Source organism: Staurois parvus, unplaced genomic scaffold, assembly GCF_062004578.1.
Source record: "Staurois parvus isolate SC_StPar_1 unplaced genomic scaffold, SC_StPar_1.0 ptg000839l, whole genome shotgun sequence".
NCBI lineage: Eukaryota > Metazoa > Chordata > Amphibia > Anura > Ranidae > Staurois > Staurois parvus.
This window is the reverse complement of record NW_028318635.1, coordinates 3,333,022-3,350,875: the sequence shown is the minus strand read 5'-3', so window position 1 is coordinate 3,350,875 and position 17,854 is coordinate 3,333,022. Positions and strand designations below refer to the sequence as shown.

Below are 17,854 nucleotides of genomic sequence, written 5' to 3'. Positions count from 1 at the left end.
ATTAATGTGTCTGTAATTTAAAAAGAATGCATTGTGGTTTTGTGTTTTTTATTTATTTGGGTGGGTACTAAAAAATAAAATTCAAAAAAAGTATTTTTTTTTTAATGTTTTAAATATTGAACATAGACAGTAGTCTTTTGTCCAGCGAGCAGGTGAAGCTTTTAGTTAATTTGCACTCTGAAAACTCTATGTAGGACAGCTACCAGTATAGGTAAAACAACACCAATTATGTCTATGTAGTGATGTCAGTGAAAGGCAATAAAAGGGAAAATTCATTGTGTAGAAAGCAGGATTGTTCCATCTCTGCCTAGCACTTTACAATATGTGTCTAAATGACATGAGCTGAAATAATCGCATTACTGAGAGGTAAAAGCCCAAAGTAAGAAGTAGAGCTACAGCAGACTGTGTAAAAGGAGTGCGTTTGGCTCATTATCAATCCTTGTTGCCTTAACCTTTGACAATTTTCAGAGAATATTCTCTAATAAGTAGTGACTGAGTGCATGGATAATGATATTAACACATCCTGATTTCATTGCAGAAGAATATGGCACTGGCAGGAAAGCAGTATGAAGGATCCGTGAACAACTCCAGACCTGATATGTGGGTTTCAGCTGTTTCTAATGGAAAAGATGAAATTATCACAAGCCTTGTTTCTGCCTTAGATTCAATGGTAAGAACCATCACCAGCATCATGTAATAAACATAAAAAAATAAATAAATTATATATATATATATATATATAGTCTTTGTTTTTGTTGAAACATTTTTTAAACAAAGAATGTAGGTAACATCCAGGTAACATGATAGATGTAAAATATGAGGACTGAATAAAATGAAGATAATTGTTTTATGGGTGGAGGCAGCTGCTATTCCATTAGCCTTCCATGTAGGGCGCCCTTTTATATATGTACAGATTTAGTGAATTTGTAGGTCTGTGTGATGATAACTGAAAGTATAGGTGTAACTCTTCTGGTTTAGAACCAATGGGTTTGATTGAAACTATTGACTATTTTTGTATCCTTTGTTTTGAAGGGAAAAAACCTGAGGACGTGAAGAAATTAATGTAAATAATCAGTGTGTGTTAAAGTGATATCTGCTTTTTGAATGTTGTCTCCATTTGTTCATGACTGAGGCTCCATTCCCTTCATTTCCTATCTGTGTGAGCGAGCAGTAAACATATCTTGCTATCAAGTGCACTGCTTTGCTATAACTACAAGTCCCATCTGCCTTTGCTCCTACCCTATCAATAGCATGTACATCCCCTCATCATTACTGCATCCCAGAAATTCTGCTGCTGCTTACAAACACCAAATGGGAGTCAGAAATTGTGACTCCAATAACCCTTTCACGCTGGATACCCTGGGTGGTACTGTATAGGCAGAGATTTTTTAAATGAGTGTTCATGTGCCAGCGCTGGCTACTTGTAAATCTCTAGTCAGTAATGAGCAGCGGATGGTGGCTGCATACAATACAATACATACAATGAGACCATGTAGATTAGTAGTAGTCATGCTCATGGGCCGTAGAACGTGGTGTGCTCCATGCCCTTTCCTGTACCGTGTTCAAAACGCTCTGCAGTTGCGATCTGCAGCGGGTGTCAATGTCAATGACACCCCAAAAGCAGATTGCAGATGCAGTGTGTTTGACTGCACCAGATTGCATGGTACAGTAGTACAGTAGTACCATGTAATCCAGTTGTTGTGCATGTTATAAAGTAGTGGTGCAGTCTGGAGCGATTTAGGCCCATTGAAATGAATAGGCTGAAATCGCACTGTACCCAAATCACATGTGAATCGCACTGGAGCGCACAGCACAGTCATGTGTAATTCATGGTGTAAACCGCACTCTGGGCCAGTTCATACTAGAATGAGGTGTAGGAAACCCACATTCCCGTGCAGTTTCCCTCACCGCATTCTAATTACACTGCCCTTGTGATCTGCAGCTGGTGTCAGTGCAAAGTTAATAACAACCCAAATGCAGGTTGCAAATGCAGTGTGTTTGCCTGCACCGGATTACATGGTACTTTTGTATCATGCGATCTTCTTGCAGTTTATTTCAAAGAGTTATGAATGCACTACTTTTGGTATGGTATGAGTTCAGCCTATTAAAAATGAATGCAATGAACTGCATGTGAATTGCACAGCGTTTCTGTTCGATTCCAATGCAGTTTCTTGCAATTGTGCCATTTTAAAACTAGCTTTTATGGATGTGCTGCCCAAGACTGCTATTACAAGGAATATCCTATCTGTCTCTTCTGTCATAAATTATTATTATCATTATACAGGATTTATATAGCTCTAACATTTTGCGCAGCGCTTTCCGCTGCCTGTCAGCTGTGATGTACACTGAACCACGCATGCGCAGCTCAATTACGGCACCCGCTCTGTGCCGTGACCCTGCGCAGGAGTGATGTCATGGCAGTCTTGCTTTTTAAGTGGCATGACAGACAGAACCAGGAAGGGAGACAAGACAAAGATGGAAGCGTCTGTGACCAGGTATGGTGGCTGCATTTGTTTTTCTTCAAGGCTAAGTTCATTATCTGAAAATATAGGAAAATAAGGGTCCACCTTAATAGAAATACAGTATCTATGTAACTTCCAATGAACTGATATAGCAAACAATCTTAGCAGGTTTCCCAACTACTTTTTTTGAACTAAAAAAAGAACACCTCCATATATTTCGAAGATTAGGGGTTAATACTAAAAATACAAAAAAAATCAAAAAAGCAGATTAGTGGTTAACATGGCTTCCTCCATAAATATAGTGGCATGAAGGATTGCATCCACCCTAGGACAGGAAGTGTGTTATTAGCAGGAAATCCAAGTGGGAAAAAAAATGAGAAAAGAAAACTATTTCAACATCTACGTCTGAGCCACAATATGCTTCATTGTTTCATTTTTGTTTTGGGGTTTAGGTTCTTTGGGGCCCATTCACATTTTGCACAGCATTTTAGGCTGCAGAGCAGTGCAGTAGGGGGAGGTGTGATGTGTGTTTTATCTCATCTTTTTTTTTTTTATTCAAATTTTATCTGAAGCAGACAGACATTTCATTCATATCACTGCACAGAAGCACAGTGCGTTGTGTTTGCAGGCAGTGATATGCTGGTTTGAGTATTCTACATTTTGGGTCAGTGGCTACCATTTTTTAAGCCAGTATTGCTTTGCTTTGCTCTTTCTCAAACAGTTTTAGCAATATATTGTATACCTCCAATTAGGTTGTGCTCAAGTACTCGCCGATACTGATTACTGATACCTTTGCGATACAATTTGAGCTCGATGCGATGCGGTGCAACTCCTGTCCGAATCACATGTGGGTTACCTGCAAGTGGTGAAATTTGCAGTGATCAGTGATCACCGCACCGCAGAAAAATCTCATGTGATTTGGACAGGAATCGCACTGCATTCCTGTTCAAATCACATGCAATTCTTTGCAGTGCGATTTGAGCCCATTCATTTTGTATGGGCTCAAATTGCACTGCAGGTTTATCAGTTTGAGGCAACAAAGCATATGCATAAGTACGAGTACGAGTGCAAATGCTTAGTATCGGTACCGTTACAGGTGGAAGGAAAGAAAATCATGTGATTCCCCCATCAACACAGTGTCTCACAGTGTGAGAAGGGAGAGCTGTTATGTGATATGGGGGAGGCTGTGATATGGGGGGACTGTGGTATGATATAGGGGGCTGTGACATGAGAAGAGGGAGCTGTGATTATAAATCATGTTCTGTCTTGAAGACAATGGACGCCAGGACAAATCTACCTAGCAGGGGCAGAAAACAAATTGATAGGGATTCTTCATTCAGGAGTTTCAGCATTTTGGTCTCTCTAGTAACTTTAAGGTGAACTTCATCAAATCAGATTTTAAATGTCTTGTTTCCACCAGCTCAGCTACGCCAGTTAGGAGATGATTTTCTGTTCAAGATGTGCTCATCTTCTATACACCATGGCAGGCGTCACTAAATTGTGGACCGTGATAGTCCTGTCCGGACGGCGGTTGCACCACTCAGCAGTCTAAGTGGACTCCTCTCCTGCTGCAGCTGTTAAAAATCACAGCATTGTAGTGGGCGGGAGGAATGGCAGGATGGACTCCTCTTCTGAATGTACTCGCCTGCTGCTGGTGCTGAACTCACAGCATGGAGGAGAGCAGGAGAGCAGGAGAGCGAGCGGGAGCTGCCCAGCTTTTCATATTAACAAGAAGGTCACTCACTTTTTAACAAGAAGAGTTGGGCAGCTCTCCCGTCATTGCAGACCTTCTGTGCCTCCCGCTCTCCTCTATGCAGTGAATTCAGTGGTGGCGGCAGGAGTGTCCATGCTGAAGTAAAGTGAGAGGGGGGAGCTGTAAAATGGGGGGTCTGTGAGAAAGGGGAGCTGTGATATGGGGGGGGGGCTGTGAAAGGGGGTGCTGGGGGACTGTGATGTGAAAGGGAGAAGCTGTGATATGGGGAGCTGCGATGTGATATGGGAGGCTGTGAAGTGAGAAGGGGAAGCTGTGAAATGGGGGGCTGTGATATATGGGCAGGTGTGATGGGAGAAGGGGGAGCTGTGATATGATATGGGGGGGGGGTGTGATGGGATATGGGGGGACTGTGATGCGATATTGGGGGGGGGAGTGAGGGGGGGTGTGAGAGGGGGGAGCTGTGATATGGGGGGCTGCAATGTAAAAGGGAAAAGCTGTGATATGAGGAGCTGTGATATGATATGGGAGGCTGTGATGTGATATATAAGGCTTTGAAGTGAGAAGAGGGAGCTGTGATGTGGTATGGGGGGGGTTGTGATGTGATATGGGGGGCTGTGATATCAGAAGGGGGAGCTGTGATATGAAAAGGGGGTGCTGTGATATGGGGGGCTGTAATGTAAGAAGGGGGAGCTGTGATGTGATCTGCGGGGCTGTGATGTAAAATTGGGGACTGTGATGTGATATGGGGGACTGGTGATATGGGGGGCTTTGATTATAAATAATTTTTTGTCTTGATGACAGTGGATACCAGGACCATTCTGCCTAGTAGGGACAGAAAAAACATTGATAGGGATTCTTCATTCAGCAGTTTCAGCATTTTGGTCTCTATAGTAACTTCAACGTGAACTTCACCAAATCCGAGATTTTAAATGTCTTGTTACCACCAGCTCAGCTACACCAGTTAGGAGATGATTTTCTATTCAAGATGTGCTCATATTCTATACACCATGGCAGGCGTCACTAAATGGCGGACCGTGATCTGGACATGGACCGAATGACAGTCCTTACTAGGTAGATTTGCCCTGGTGTCCATTGTCTTCAAGACAGAAAATGATTTACAATTCAAAATATTTCAATTGACAATAGAACTAAAGGTGAGGAAATCCTACAATGGGGAAACTTGTTCCAGTGACAAATATCTAAAAGAGGGACACTTTGTACATTGTAGAGATATCCTTTACCTTGCTGCTGTGTCTCTGAGACAAAAATGAAAATACATTTTCCCTGTTGAAAAAAACACTTACTGTATCCAAAACTAAACCAATTTAAAGTTCTGGTTATACATACACTTAAAGAGCAGTGTAATCTGCAGGACCATCCAGGAACTGACTGTGCTGTCTGGTAGGGATGCCTGAATAACAACACTGGCTAAACAGTTTTAAAAATAATCCTTTGTCAGGTTAAAGATATATATATTTCAGTGTAGTTGTTTGTATGGAGTTTCACCTTTAACAGGATGAATCACCGCTAAAGCTCTCAGCAATGGTCCTTGGATTAGGAACTTGCTAAATACGAGGTAATATAAGTAAAAAATGCAAACCACCTCTAAGCCTGAGTTCTCATATGTGTGGTGCTGTATATCGCATGTGATTCACACGGGAACCGCACTGCATTCCTGTGCAAATCACATGCGATTTGTGTGCGGTGCAATTGAAGCCATACATTTTGTATGGCTCTATTCATACCGCACCCACACTAAAAACGTGCAGGGCCCTTTTTTGGGTCCATACTAGAATCGGATCGCATGGATATTCACACTTATGCGATCCGATTCTGCACATCGCACTGTGTTTTGCGGACCACTTTCGGGGTGTTGTTCACATGAACGGGGTGCAATTCTGATGCAGTGTGGAATTCGCACTGAAAATGCTGCAAATTCTGCACCATATCAGTGTGAACCAGGGCTAAGTCTCCAAAGTCCCAGAAAGGCTATACTGATTTGTTGGTATTCCCTTTTCTAGCCCCACAAGGCCCTGTGGCGACCATGGCTGTTATTCATCTTCCTATGAAATTGTTTGTAAGTGAAAATACAGATGCTGCTTGAGAAAACAAAAAACAAAAAAAACTTAAACATCAAGGAGTTCTTTACACTTATATGTGTGGCATGATGAGCATCTAAGTAAGTCTGTGTACCACTTATGCATTTCCATGGGCAAAAATATAATTGTACAAAACAATGGATATCACTTACGCCAAACACTTTTTGTTTTAAAATAAGGCCCTGCTCTTCTTCTATGTCTGCAGCAGGGGCGGACTGACAACTCATGGGGCCCCCAGGCAATAGATGATCATGGGGCCCCTGTGTCCTTGCCCAAACTCAAAAAAACCTATGAAAAAGGTACCAGGGGCATCTCATGGGGCCCCCTACTGATCCCGGGCCCTCGGGCAGTGCCCAAGTTTCCAAATGGTCAGTCCGCCCCTGGTCTGCAGTAATTGATTCTGGTTCCCAGGCTAACTTTAGCAATATCTAATAATTACATTGTCTTTTTTCTTTTTTTTCAGTGCACTGCACTCTCCAAACTGAATGCTGAAGTAGCCTGCATCGCAGTTCATGAAGAAAATTCATTTATCATTGGGACTGAAAAGGGGAAATTTTTTTTAAACTCCAGAAAAGAGCTTCAAACAGATTTTCAGCGGTTCTGTTGTAAGTTGCTTCTACAAAGATTGTGTAATTTAAAGTGGAATTCCTGTCTAACACTAACTATTCTTAAAAATGCCCCTGTCCCCTTCCTGATACCTATGCTGACTAATCTGTGTGAAAAAAAAAAATGTGTATACGTACCTATTTTCAGCCCGCTACGGTCATGTGATATGGCTTCCTTACATCAGTCAGCAATGGCTTCCAGGGAAGTAGCACTGTTGTTTGAGCACTCTTTCCTCTCCCCTGCAGCTGCCACTCACTGACAAAAGAGATCATGTGACCAGGCCAGAGAGGGATGAAAATAGGTAAAATAAGTATATACATTTTTTTACACAGGTTAGTCAGCATAGGTAGCAGGAGAGGACATTTTTATGCATAGTTAGTATTAGGCAGGAATTCCATTTAAAGTGTTACTAAACCCACAACAGTAAAATCAGTCTATATACAGTAAAGCATTCTTGTTATACTCACTGTGGAACCTAAGGGGTTAATCCTCTGCATTGTGTAAAAAAGGCCATTTGATCCTGTCTTCTATGATCCTCCCCTTCTTCTACTGTCCCCAATCCATCTGCTGATAGTACAGAGCTCTAGAAGTCATTCTGTACATGCTCACTTTCGTGGGTATTGCTAGAGTTTTTGTTTTTATTTGGGAGGGTGCATGTGATCAGAGGATCAGGGGTCATGCAGACTCATAGGACAGTCAGAACAGAATGAAAACTCTTCCTACAAGCATAACCAGTGCTCGGCCAGACACTGATAGAAGTCACAAGACTGCTATATACTGCTGATGAGAAAAGGTGTTTAACTGTTTATATTTACTAAAATAATTGCATTTCCATGTTGTGTGTATTGTGGGCGACTGCTGTCTATTTCCCGACTAGATATATTCACCTTATTCACCCTTTCTTTTTGTTCTGAAGACCATTCTCACCCAGATGGAAATTATAGGAAATCCAAAATTTTTGAGTTGACAAAAGAAGTGAGGGTAAATCTTCCAGTGGGACACTTATTCTGTTGACATCTTAGAAAGACAATTTCCCTCACTTTCAGAGACTTCCTTTCCCTTCCTGTTGTATCTTCCAACAGGACGCAAACAGCAAAAAGTAATCTGACAGTGGTTTTAATCCCTCCCTACTGTATCAAAAATATAAAAAACTGTTTTGACTTTGCATACAGAAGTTTAATCTTTTGTTTTTGGGATAGAGCACCAAACACATTTGTTATGTGTAATGCTGTATATCCTATTAACTGCAGGTGGCTGCTTGTTCTTGTAACATTTTCCCCTCAGTGCCTCTTTCATAGAAGATATCTTACAATGCAATTCCAATCTTCCACCAATAGTTACATAGTTAGTCTGGCTGAAAAAAGACAAATGTCCATCCAGTTCAACCATTAAAAAAAAGTTCTAATCCTATATTCACGGTTGATCCAGATGAAGGCAAAGAAACCCAGCAAAGCATGATCCTATTTGATCCTGCAGGGAAAAAAAATCCTTCCTGTACCCTTGAGAGGCAATTGGATATTCCCTGGATCAACTAATATTAATCTGAAAAGTTGGGCCACTCATCCACCCCCCTTCTACCTTCTTAGCCATTTGGAGAGTTTGTACTACCATTTTCTGTGACAGGGGAGATCCTGTCATTTAACTGCTCCCACTTCATTTACAGAACGAGATGTATTGTGTGATAATAGTATTTAGGCAGTAATTGAGCCAGTCATACAAGGATAGAACTTCAGTTGGTTCAGCAGGGACTGGCAAAATTTAAATTTATGTATAGGCAGACTGATTGTACCCAAGTCGATCCATCTAGCCTGTTGGATTTTCCTGCATGCGATTACTGCCAGTGGCTATCAGTAATCATTGTGTTCTGCCGGTCAGGAAAGCACCATGTAAAAATCGCCCCCCACCCACCAGCAGTGAAAGGAAAGAACATCGCATCAACCATGAGCTGCCTTAGGCAGGCAGTGGTGGCTGTTAACCAGGGTCCAGATCTGGCCTATCTGATGTGGGGGTGCAGTAATAAAAGTCAGGGGGCAGAATGTCAACACTGTGTGTGAGTCACTGACAATCTGTCACAGTGTCACAACCTGGGAAACAATAGTATGCATTAGGCTATCATCAGAATTGGATGATTAAACAGAACATGTGCCCCCTTATATTAGATGTCCTCATCAGAGTCCTCTTTATATTGAGTTCCCATCAGCTTAGCCCCTTACATCAGGTGTCCTCATTAGAGTACTCCCTTACATCAGATGTCCCTATCAGAGTTCCCCTTTACATCAACTGCTCCATCAGAGTGCCCCTTTACATCAGGTGCCCCCATCACATTGCCCCCTTACATCAGATGTCCCCATCAGAGTGCTCCCTTAAATTAGCTGACCTCATCAGAGTGCTCCCTTACATTAGGTGAGCCCATCAGCGTGCCTTCTTACATCCATGTCCCCATCAGATTGCCCCTTACATCAGATGTCCCCATCAAAGTGCTCCCTTACATCAGATGTCCCCATCAAAGTGCTCCCTTACATCAGGAGTCCCCATCAGAGTGCCTCCTTACATAAACTGTAATCATCCACCCCAGCACCCCACTAGATCTGACCCTGCTGTTAACTCTCACAGTTCCATAAAATAGATCCTCAGGGCAATATCTGGTGGCTACAAAAGAGGCATTGAGTTGAAGATTTTTACAAAAAACAGCAGCCTGCTTGTAATGGGATACACATCATTACACATAACTAATGTGTTTGGTGCTGCATTCTTAAAAAAATACTAAACTTTTGCTTTAAGGTTTTTTTTTCTGTAAGATTCCTACATTGTGCATGCCTAGAAGAGACAACTACATTTTCTGCTGCAAGTTCTAATCAAGTTGGTTTGTTAACTGATATTTGCAGTGAATGCTCTCAGAAAGGAGCAGGAAAATGATGTCCAAAGGAGAAGCAGGGACTGTACCTGGAATGTCCACCGAGTTTCGCCTGGACCCAGCTCTGATATTTACCTTCTCAGAAAGATGGTGGAGGAGATCTTTGATGTGCTTTATAGTAAGACAAAAATGTGACCACTTTCTCAGTAATAGGAGAAATGATATATACAATTTTACATGTCTCAGAATTCTCTGACTCTTGTTAGTTTACAACCAAGTGTCCAAAATGGCATTTTCTACTATCAACAGACGACAATGTATATATTGTCTAGTTGTAACATATGAGGATAGTAGTAGATTATAGAGGTACTCTAAGACCACATATTAAAATGATAGACATGCAACTAACACTGTAAAGTGACCACGCCACTGTTTAGCCTAAGGTAAGGTTAGCTTAAATCTAGGACAACTTTAAAGTAAATCTTGGATGTAAATGCAAGGTTCACTTACTAATGAGCCCAAAACCCCCATTAAAAATGTAGAGTCCGAGGTAAGTATTTGCTACTTTTTTAGGTACTTGGGGTGTGTTTTTACTTTTATTTGTGTGTATTGTTTTTTAATATTCGTGGGCTGGGAAGGGGGCACAGTAATAAGTGGACCTTGCACTTTCATGCAGAAGGCACTTTTAGAAACTCATCCCAGCAGGGAATGGATTTGCAGAACAAGATTAACAATCTCTTAATTTTCCTAGTATGCTTGAATATATCAATAAAAACTGAAAACATTCTTTGTAATTTGTGGTAAGATTTGGTTTTGAGTGATTTTTGTGAGGGTAGAGATATCTTTATATGGAATTGTCTTAGCACTGTGGACATTTACATATAAAGATATCTCTACCCTCACAAAAATCACTCAAAACCAAATCCTGCCACACATTCCAAAGAATGTTTTACATTTTTATTGATATATTCAAGCATTAAAGAAATGCTAGTTAAAAGTTTGTTTATACTCTATGTCTAAGGTGTAAATATAATGCATTTAAATTCTGTATTAATAGACAGAGCTGAATAATAAACCATTAACTATACTTATATAAATTAAGACAAGCTGTCTGTTTCATGCTTATATTGTAAAGCATTAAAAGGTTAGTTCACCTAAAAAAATACTCTATGCAGTCAATGAACATTACATAATTTCAAACTGATCCAATTTCATGCTCCTCCCATACCTGTAGGCCTTATGTTCATGGAGTGAAACCTGCCCCAAACAGTTCTGATATTTCTCATAGCTCCATCCTGTCCTCTTCTCTGCGTCCTGTCCTCTTCTCTAGAACCAACTAGCCCTTAGGACAAGCATCCCCTAGCAGTACAGGAGGGAGCGCCATCCTTCTGCCGAGCCTTACACATGCACATTGTGCTCTCTGCTGAGCAATGGGGCTGCAGTGGGACAGAGAGTTTTGCAGCTGCTGAGGTCATCTGTGGTGACAAGCAGGGGCGGACTGACCATTCGAGCACTCGGACACTGCCCGAGGGCCCGGGGTCAGTAGGGGGCCCCATGAAATGCCCCTGGTACATTTTATAGTTTTTTTTTGGGGTGTGCTTTCAGCGTGGGCAAGGACACAGGGGCCCATGATCCCCTATTGCCCGGGGGCCCCATGAGTTGTCAGTCCGCCCCTGGTGACAAGAGATATTGCTGCGCATGTCTGGGCTCAGAAAGACAGTGCTCTCTACTGTACTACTAGGGGGCACTTGTCCTAACAACTGGTCCATCGTAGAGACGAGGACAAGACCAAATATGTTTGGGATAGGCTTCACTCCGTTCAGAAATGGCCTCCAGGTATGGAAAGAATATAAATGTATATATTTAAAATCAGATTATTTAAATCTATGAAATAGTGTGCATGGATTGCATCGAGTATTTTTGTAAAGGTGAACTAACCCTTTAAAGTGATTCTAAGTCTGACAGTAGTGCCACATTTAAATTATGGGGCACACCAGCAGGCATTAAACCACATGGAAAATAGTTTAATATTATATTAACAAATACCTTTTTTTCCTCTACTGAAATACTTTTTTAAGGTGATAAGTAATCTTTTTAAAATAATACTAATAAAAATAATTAGTGTTATTAAAAAAAAAATTGTTCTGCTGTAACAACGTAAGGTATGGAAAAGGTCAAATGGCCTTCAGGGCACAGTGTGTGAATCCAGAAAGAAAAAGAACAACTTTTCATATGTCTAGTACTGTAGTAACATAATCAAGTTAGACTGCACAACATCATTATATCTAATACTTTGGCGTAGTACTGTTTGTGTGAGCTACAAGTCATCTGCTCCTTGCTCAGCTAAAGAACAATGTACAGCAGGTATGTCATTGTTTTAGAAGGTGTTCACTGGTCAAAGAGTTGTGTCTCCCAACATTGCATACAGACTAGATATGACAGATGCTCAATCTAACATAATATTTAACATTTTATTTTGATATTATAATGGTTATTATACCAGAATATTGACAGTTTGGTCATATCTTTAGTTTAATGTTCTTGTTAATTAAATTATCTCTGTGGTATTGTAGCTCCGAAACGTAGATGTACTGAAATACTATATTTTCTTTTCTAGGTGAGGCCTTGGGATTGTCGAATGTTGTTCCTGTGCCATATGATAAAATTATCAAGGATCCTGGCTCATTAGTCGTGCTTGGCTTTCCTGATGGGATCCATTTGCAGAAGCCTTCTGAATATAGCCTAAAAAGCCTAATGCTTATTTTAGAGCATAGCCATCGTATCCGATTTAAGCTGAAAAGGTAAAAAGTAGTGAAAACAATAAGAGCAATAAATAGTTGGGAGTAGTTTACATAAAGTGATCCTCGCACTACAAAAAAAAGCAAGGTCTTTTTGCTTATTCATGGCTCACCCCTTCATGTCTGTACACCAAATTAAATTAAAAAAAGCATGTGTGGGAAAAAAGTAAATATACTAACCTTACCCTCGGCTTCCAACCACAAGGCCTAGGCAAGGGTGCTGTCATCATCCTTTTGGCAAGATCCTGGGGGAATGCTGATATCCTGAATGCACTGCGTTGGAGCAAGTTCCCTCAAGTCTGGGCACTCTCAGTTTACAAAACTTTGTAGTGTTTTCATGGCTGTGAGAGTTCTACACAGCATTCTTTCCTTATAATCTCTGCAACATTTGTTTTCCCATGTGAACTTACTGTAAAAACTATCCAGTGCCTGGTGTCTTCTTTGCCTTAGATTTCCACAAATTCCCTGCATTATTACCATGTGTGATGTCATATCAAATAGCAATGACATACTTGTTTTTTTTATAGTGATAGATTGGTCAAGACAACCTAAACTAGGTATGCAGTATAGTATTGCATTACTATTTGTCGGTAAACTGACCTCTAACATTGTGTTGTGAGGGAACCATTACGTAGTCTGCAGGTAATGGTTAAAAAAATCTTGTGACCACTGTTGGTAGGTTATGTATGCTATGCACTACTCAAGCTGTGTTAGTGGTCAGTTTATGAATACTAGTGAATGGATATTAGAGAGAGGATATTAGCTTGAAACTGTGTGACCTCCCCACAAATCCAGGCCTGATTATGTGGGAATAGACAACAGTGCGTGGTAGTACTGTACTATATATTTTGATTATTTGTGTTATGCTACTTTTTTCTATATAGAGCTACTGAAGAACCAAACAGAGATTCAATGCCTTGTTCAGATTTCAACTTATCCCCTGTTGCCACAGCAAAAGTTGTTCCAGATGCAGGTGTGAATTCCAAAGTCTCCAAACCAACAAATCATGAGAATCCATCCAGTGTACCAAACTTCATGTACAATGTCCCTATACCTAGCCAACTTTGTATGGAACTAAAGCAAGAGGCCCACTCAAATATCCCTGGACACAACCCAGTGAATGAGGTACTTACCCACCAGTCACCAGGAGAGCAGAAGCAGGACCTCTCAGAATGTTCTGGTGAGAACAATATCATGCTTTTGGAAACAGTAAATTTTTTTAAATTACATAAATGCTTACAAAGCGACCGACTTTAAAGCTGTATTGCAGGCAAACACTGTTCTACACAGACAAAATACATGTAAAGAGCTCTTTTACCTGCCAGCTGATTTGCATTTCAGTCCTGAGATTTACAAAGCCCCATCATACAACACAGCCAAGAGGATGACACAACTTTAACTTTGCATTTAAAGAATCTCTGCCCTAGCCTATGGTTAAGGAGCAGCAGAAGATGATGAGGTCATCCCTCTGCCCAATATGTTCTTTCTCCCTGTCAGTTTGCTGTTTGTCAACACATCTTTTTTGTAGCTTGTCTGACTTGTTAAAATTCAAGTATTCACACTAGTTGCATAAAAAATTAATAATTATCATATAGCTGTGTTCATTTGTGTCTTATTTCTGCCTGATGTTCAGCTGTAAACAATGCTATTTTTTTGGTAGGATGACACTAGAACTGTATCATTATAAGAATCTCCAAAAATGCAAGTACCAATGTGAGTTCAGGCTTTGTGTAGGCTTCATATTAAAATATGCCAGAGGAAATTTCTGTTTTTTTCACTGATACTAAAATGGTCCACGCAGTTAAAAACATTTCTTGTTCCTTACTGGTAGACTAGAACAACTGACAAGCCTGCCATGAAAGAAATGCGAATATCAGTATACATTATTAATATTATACAGGATTTATATAGCGCCAACAGTTTGCGCAGCTCTTTGCAAAATGAAAGTAGACATTACAGTTACAATACAATCTGGTACAAGAGGAAACAGAGGGCCCTGCTCGTTAGAGCTTACAATCTAGGAGATATATGCCATGCTAACTTCTTATTGTAAGAATGCAATTTACTTGGCTTTCATGCTGACCTGTTTGCTTTAATACTTTGAAGTCACTTACTCAAAAGAGGTATGCAGATAAGAGCTTTTGTATGCTTGTTCATTGTTTGTTGACTCAGAAATGTACTGAAGCCAGGGAAGGTCAACATTCTAGGCATCTAGCATTTTCAGAAGAAAGTCAGCAATGGTGGCCCCAGTATTTCTTTTTATTACAGATCTACTTTTATTGTGACCATCTATGCAGGGATAAACTGCAAGCTGGATGCCTTTCAAGCTCTCTTTTAATAAGTAGTAGCAAATAAATGTATAGGGATAGGGAAAAAAATCTTGGTGGAGAGACAGTGCTGCTTTAATTTTTATACTTAAAGCATGTATCAAGGTATAATAATAATTAAGAAAAAAAAAACAATTTTAGTGCATCTTTGCAATACATGCATATTTCCTCATGTGATATCCTTTTAACCACTTCAAGTCTGGACACTTTCACCCCCTTCCAGTCCAGGCCAATTTTCAGCTTTCAGCACTATCACACTTTGAATGACAATTACTCAGTCATGCAACACTGTACCCATATGAAATTGTTATCAGAGACATTGAGACAGATAGAGCTTTCTTTTGGCGGTGTTTAATCACCAATGTTTTTTTGCTATATAAATGAAAAAAAAAACATTTTGAAAAAAGAAAACATTTTTGCTTAGTTTTTGCTATAAATTTTGCAAATAAATAATTTTTATTCATAAATTTAGGCCATAATGCATTCTACATTTTGAGGTATAAATATCCGAAAACACTGTATGTTATTTAGTCTGTGTGAAAGCTATAATCTACAAACGATGGTATATATATCTGAAAATTGATCATGTGAGACCCTGAAATGCCAGATGCTGGTATGACGTGTGCCAGTGATCAGGATTCTGGTATGGAGTATGGTGGTGGTCAGGACATTATCATGACATATGCGATGATTAGGATGCTGATATGGGGTATGGTGGTGATTGGGATACTGGTATAGTGTATGGCGGCGATCAGAACGCTGGTATGGCTGTGATCAGAACTCTGGTATGGGGTATGGCAGTGATAAGGATGCTGGTATGTCATATGGGGTGATCAGGATGCTGGTATGGGGCATGGCAGTGAGCAGGACGCTGGTATGGCGGTAATCAGGATGCAGATACAGGGTATTGTGGTGATCAGGATACTGGTATGGGGTATGGCAGTGATCAGAACACGATATGGGGTATGGCGGTGATCAGAAAGCTGGTATGGTGGTGTTCAAAATGCTGGTATGGGGTATGGCGGTGATCAGGATGCTGGTATGGGGTATGGCGGTGATAAGGATGCTGGAATGTCATATTGGGTGATCAGGATGCTGGTGTGGGACATGGCAGTGATCAGGATGCTGGTGTGGCATATGGGGTGATCATGATGCTTGTATGGCAATGATCAGGATTCTGGTATGGGGTATGGCGGTGAATAAGGCATGGGTATGGTGTATGGTGGTGATCAGGGTGCTGGAGTGGTGTATGGCGGTGATCAGGGTGCTGGTATGGCATATGGTGGTGATCAGGGTGTTGATAAGGGTTATGACGGTGATCAGGGCATATGGTGGTGTTTTTGTGTGCACTGGGACAGGTGACAGAGCTGGCTGCATTGTTTATTGTCCATACACTGGGGAAGTGATCAGGGACAATGGGGACAGTGATCAGGGATATTGGTGTGGCTTGCAATGCAGTCTGTCAGTGTACAAGCAGCCTGATAGGCAGCAGTACACTCACAGGCTGCAGCATTGCTTCTCTCTGCTCTCACAGTGAGAGCAGAGAGAAGCGATCTTTAGTTTCTCTCTGCATTGTTTACTATGTGATTGTTGTGATTGGACACAGCAATTGCATGGTAAAACACAATGAGATCGCCCAGACACATAATCTGATCCACTGTGTCCAGTTAATATACCGATCACCAGGCTCCCAGGTGCACTCTCAGAAGCCGTTGATGCGGGCTGACGTACAGGTATGTTAACTTGCATCTGCTAAGCTTCCCGTCCACGGTCTATAGTCTATGGGCTGACGGGAAGAGTACCACAAGTACAGAAAAATAACTGTTAATGTTCTTCTGTCTTCCTGTTTTTGCTCTGAAATCCTTTGCATGTGGTATAAGCCCTGTCTACTTCATTTCTGATGGAATCCTTAGTAGATGAAGTAGTTTCAGCGGAGGAAATGCATAGATCCGGGTATTCTGATGCTACGGCACTACCATTGCATCTGCTTTATTTGACTTTGGGTCCAGCACCCTGGAGACAAATCTGTCCAGCTTCTTGTTGAACTGAGAAGCTAGCAAGTCCAAATCCAGTGTTCCCCAATACTGCCATATGTCTCAGAGTGTATCCTGATGAAGAGACCAGTCTCCTGGGTGTAGAAGTTGTATGCTAAGAAAAATGTGTCTGCCAGTTCTTCACTTTGTCAGTGTGCTCAATGGAGATCACTGGAACAGAAAACTGCACATAGTACAGAATAGACTCTACCTCTCTGTCAATGCAACAAAACTCCTAGGACCCTCTGATTATTGATGTAAGCCAAAGCTGTAGTATTGTCCAATTGATTCGGAAAAAACTGACTGGTCAGTAGGGAGGTCTAAAGTACTAACAACAGGCAAACTACTCATAAGTCCAGGGGCCCAGAATTCTGTTCCATCTAGGAAGAAAGAGATATCAACAGTCCCAACCCTGCATGCAGCTCAGCAGGGTAGACCAACATTGGGAATAAAATTGCTGAACTTGACTCCAGGTTAATCAGCTTCTTCTGGGGCAGGAAGACCTAAAGGGTACTGGAGTGAAGGGACAAGTACTCCAAGCTTTGTGGCAGAATCAGAGATGGCTTCTCGGTGTTCAAGATCCATCCAAAGTCCTCCAAGTTCTGCAGAATGATTGACACATTGGAGTCAAAGGTCAGTAAGGTCTGCTTTCATGGCAGCAGATCATCCAGGTATCAGAAGACTCGAATACCACAGATAAAGAGCCAGAGCTGGTGCGAACCCCTTCAGGAACACTCATAGAACTGAGACAAGACCAAAGGAAGGTCCGCAAACTGATAACAGTTGTAGCCCACAGCAAAACAAAGAAATCGCTAAAGACCTGCATCCCTTATATAGATAGATGCTAAGAAGTCTTTGCAATGAAGGGAGGCTATAACTGACCAAATAGATTCTACCCACCTGGGTAATTGCAATTTGCTGGGTTTATGTGTAATATAGTGAATGGTAGATGTGTTTGTAG

General features: G+C 41.1%; 1 protein-coding gene across 3 annotated transcripts in view; it reads left to right on the top strand.

The window, feature by feature from the left end:
* Window positions 1-17,854, top strand: part of GTF2IRD1 (GTF2I repeat domain containing 1) — a 161,698-nt gene that overhangs the window by 79,260 nt on the left and 64,584 nt on the right. For all 3 annotated transcript variants that reach the window (XM_089655393.1, XM_089655394.1, XM_089655392.1), the window contains exons 2-6: window positions 539-670; window positions 6,739-6,880; window positions 9,767-9,913; window positions 12,353-12,536; window positions 13,418-13,713. In XM_089655393.1, the coding sequence (XP_089511519.1) occupies window positions 545-670; window positions 6,739-6,880; window positions 9,767-9,913; window positions 12,353-12,536; window positions 13,418-13,713 (895 nt within the window). In that variant the 5' untranslated portion in view covers window positions 539-544. The remainder of the gene's footprint in view (window positions 1-538; window positions 671-6,738; window positions 6,881-9,766; window positions 9,914-12,352; window positions 12,537-13,417; window positions 13,714-17,854) is intronic.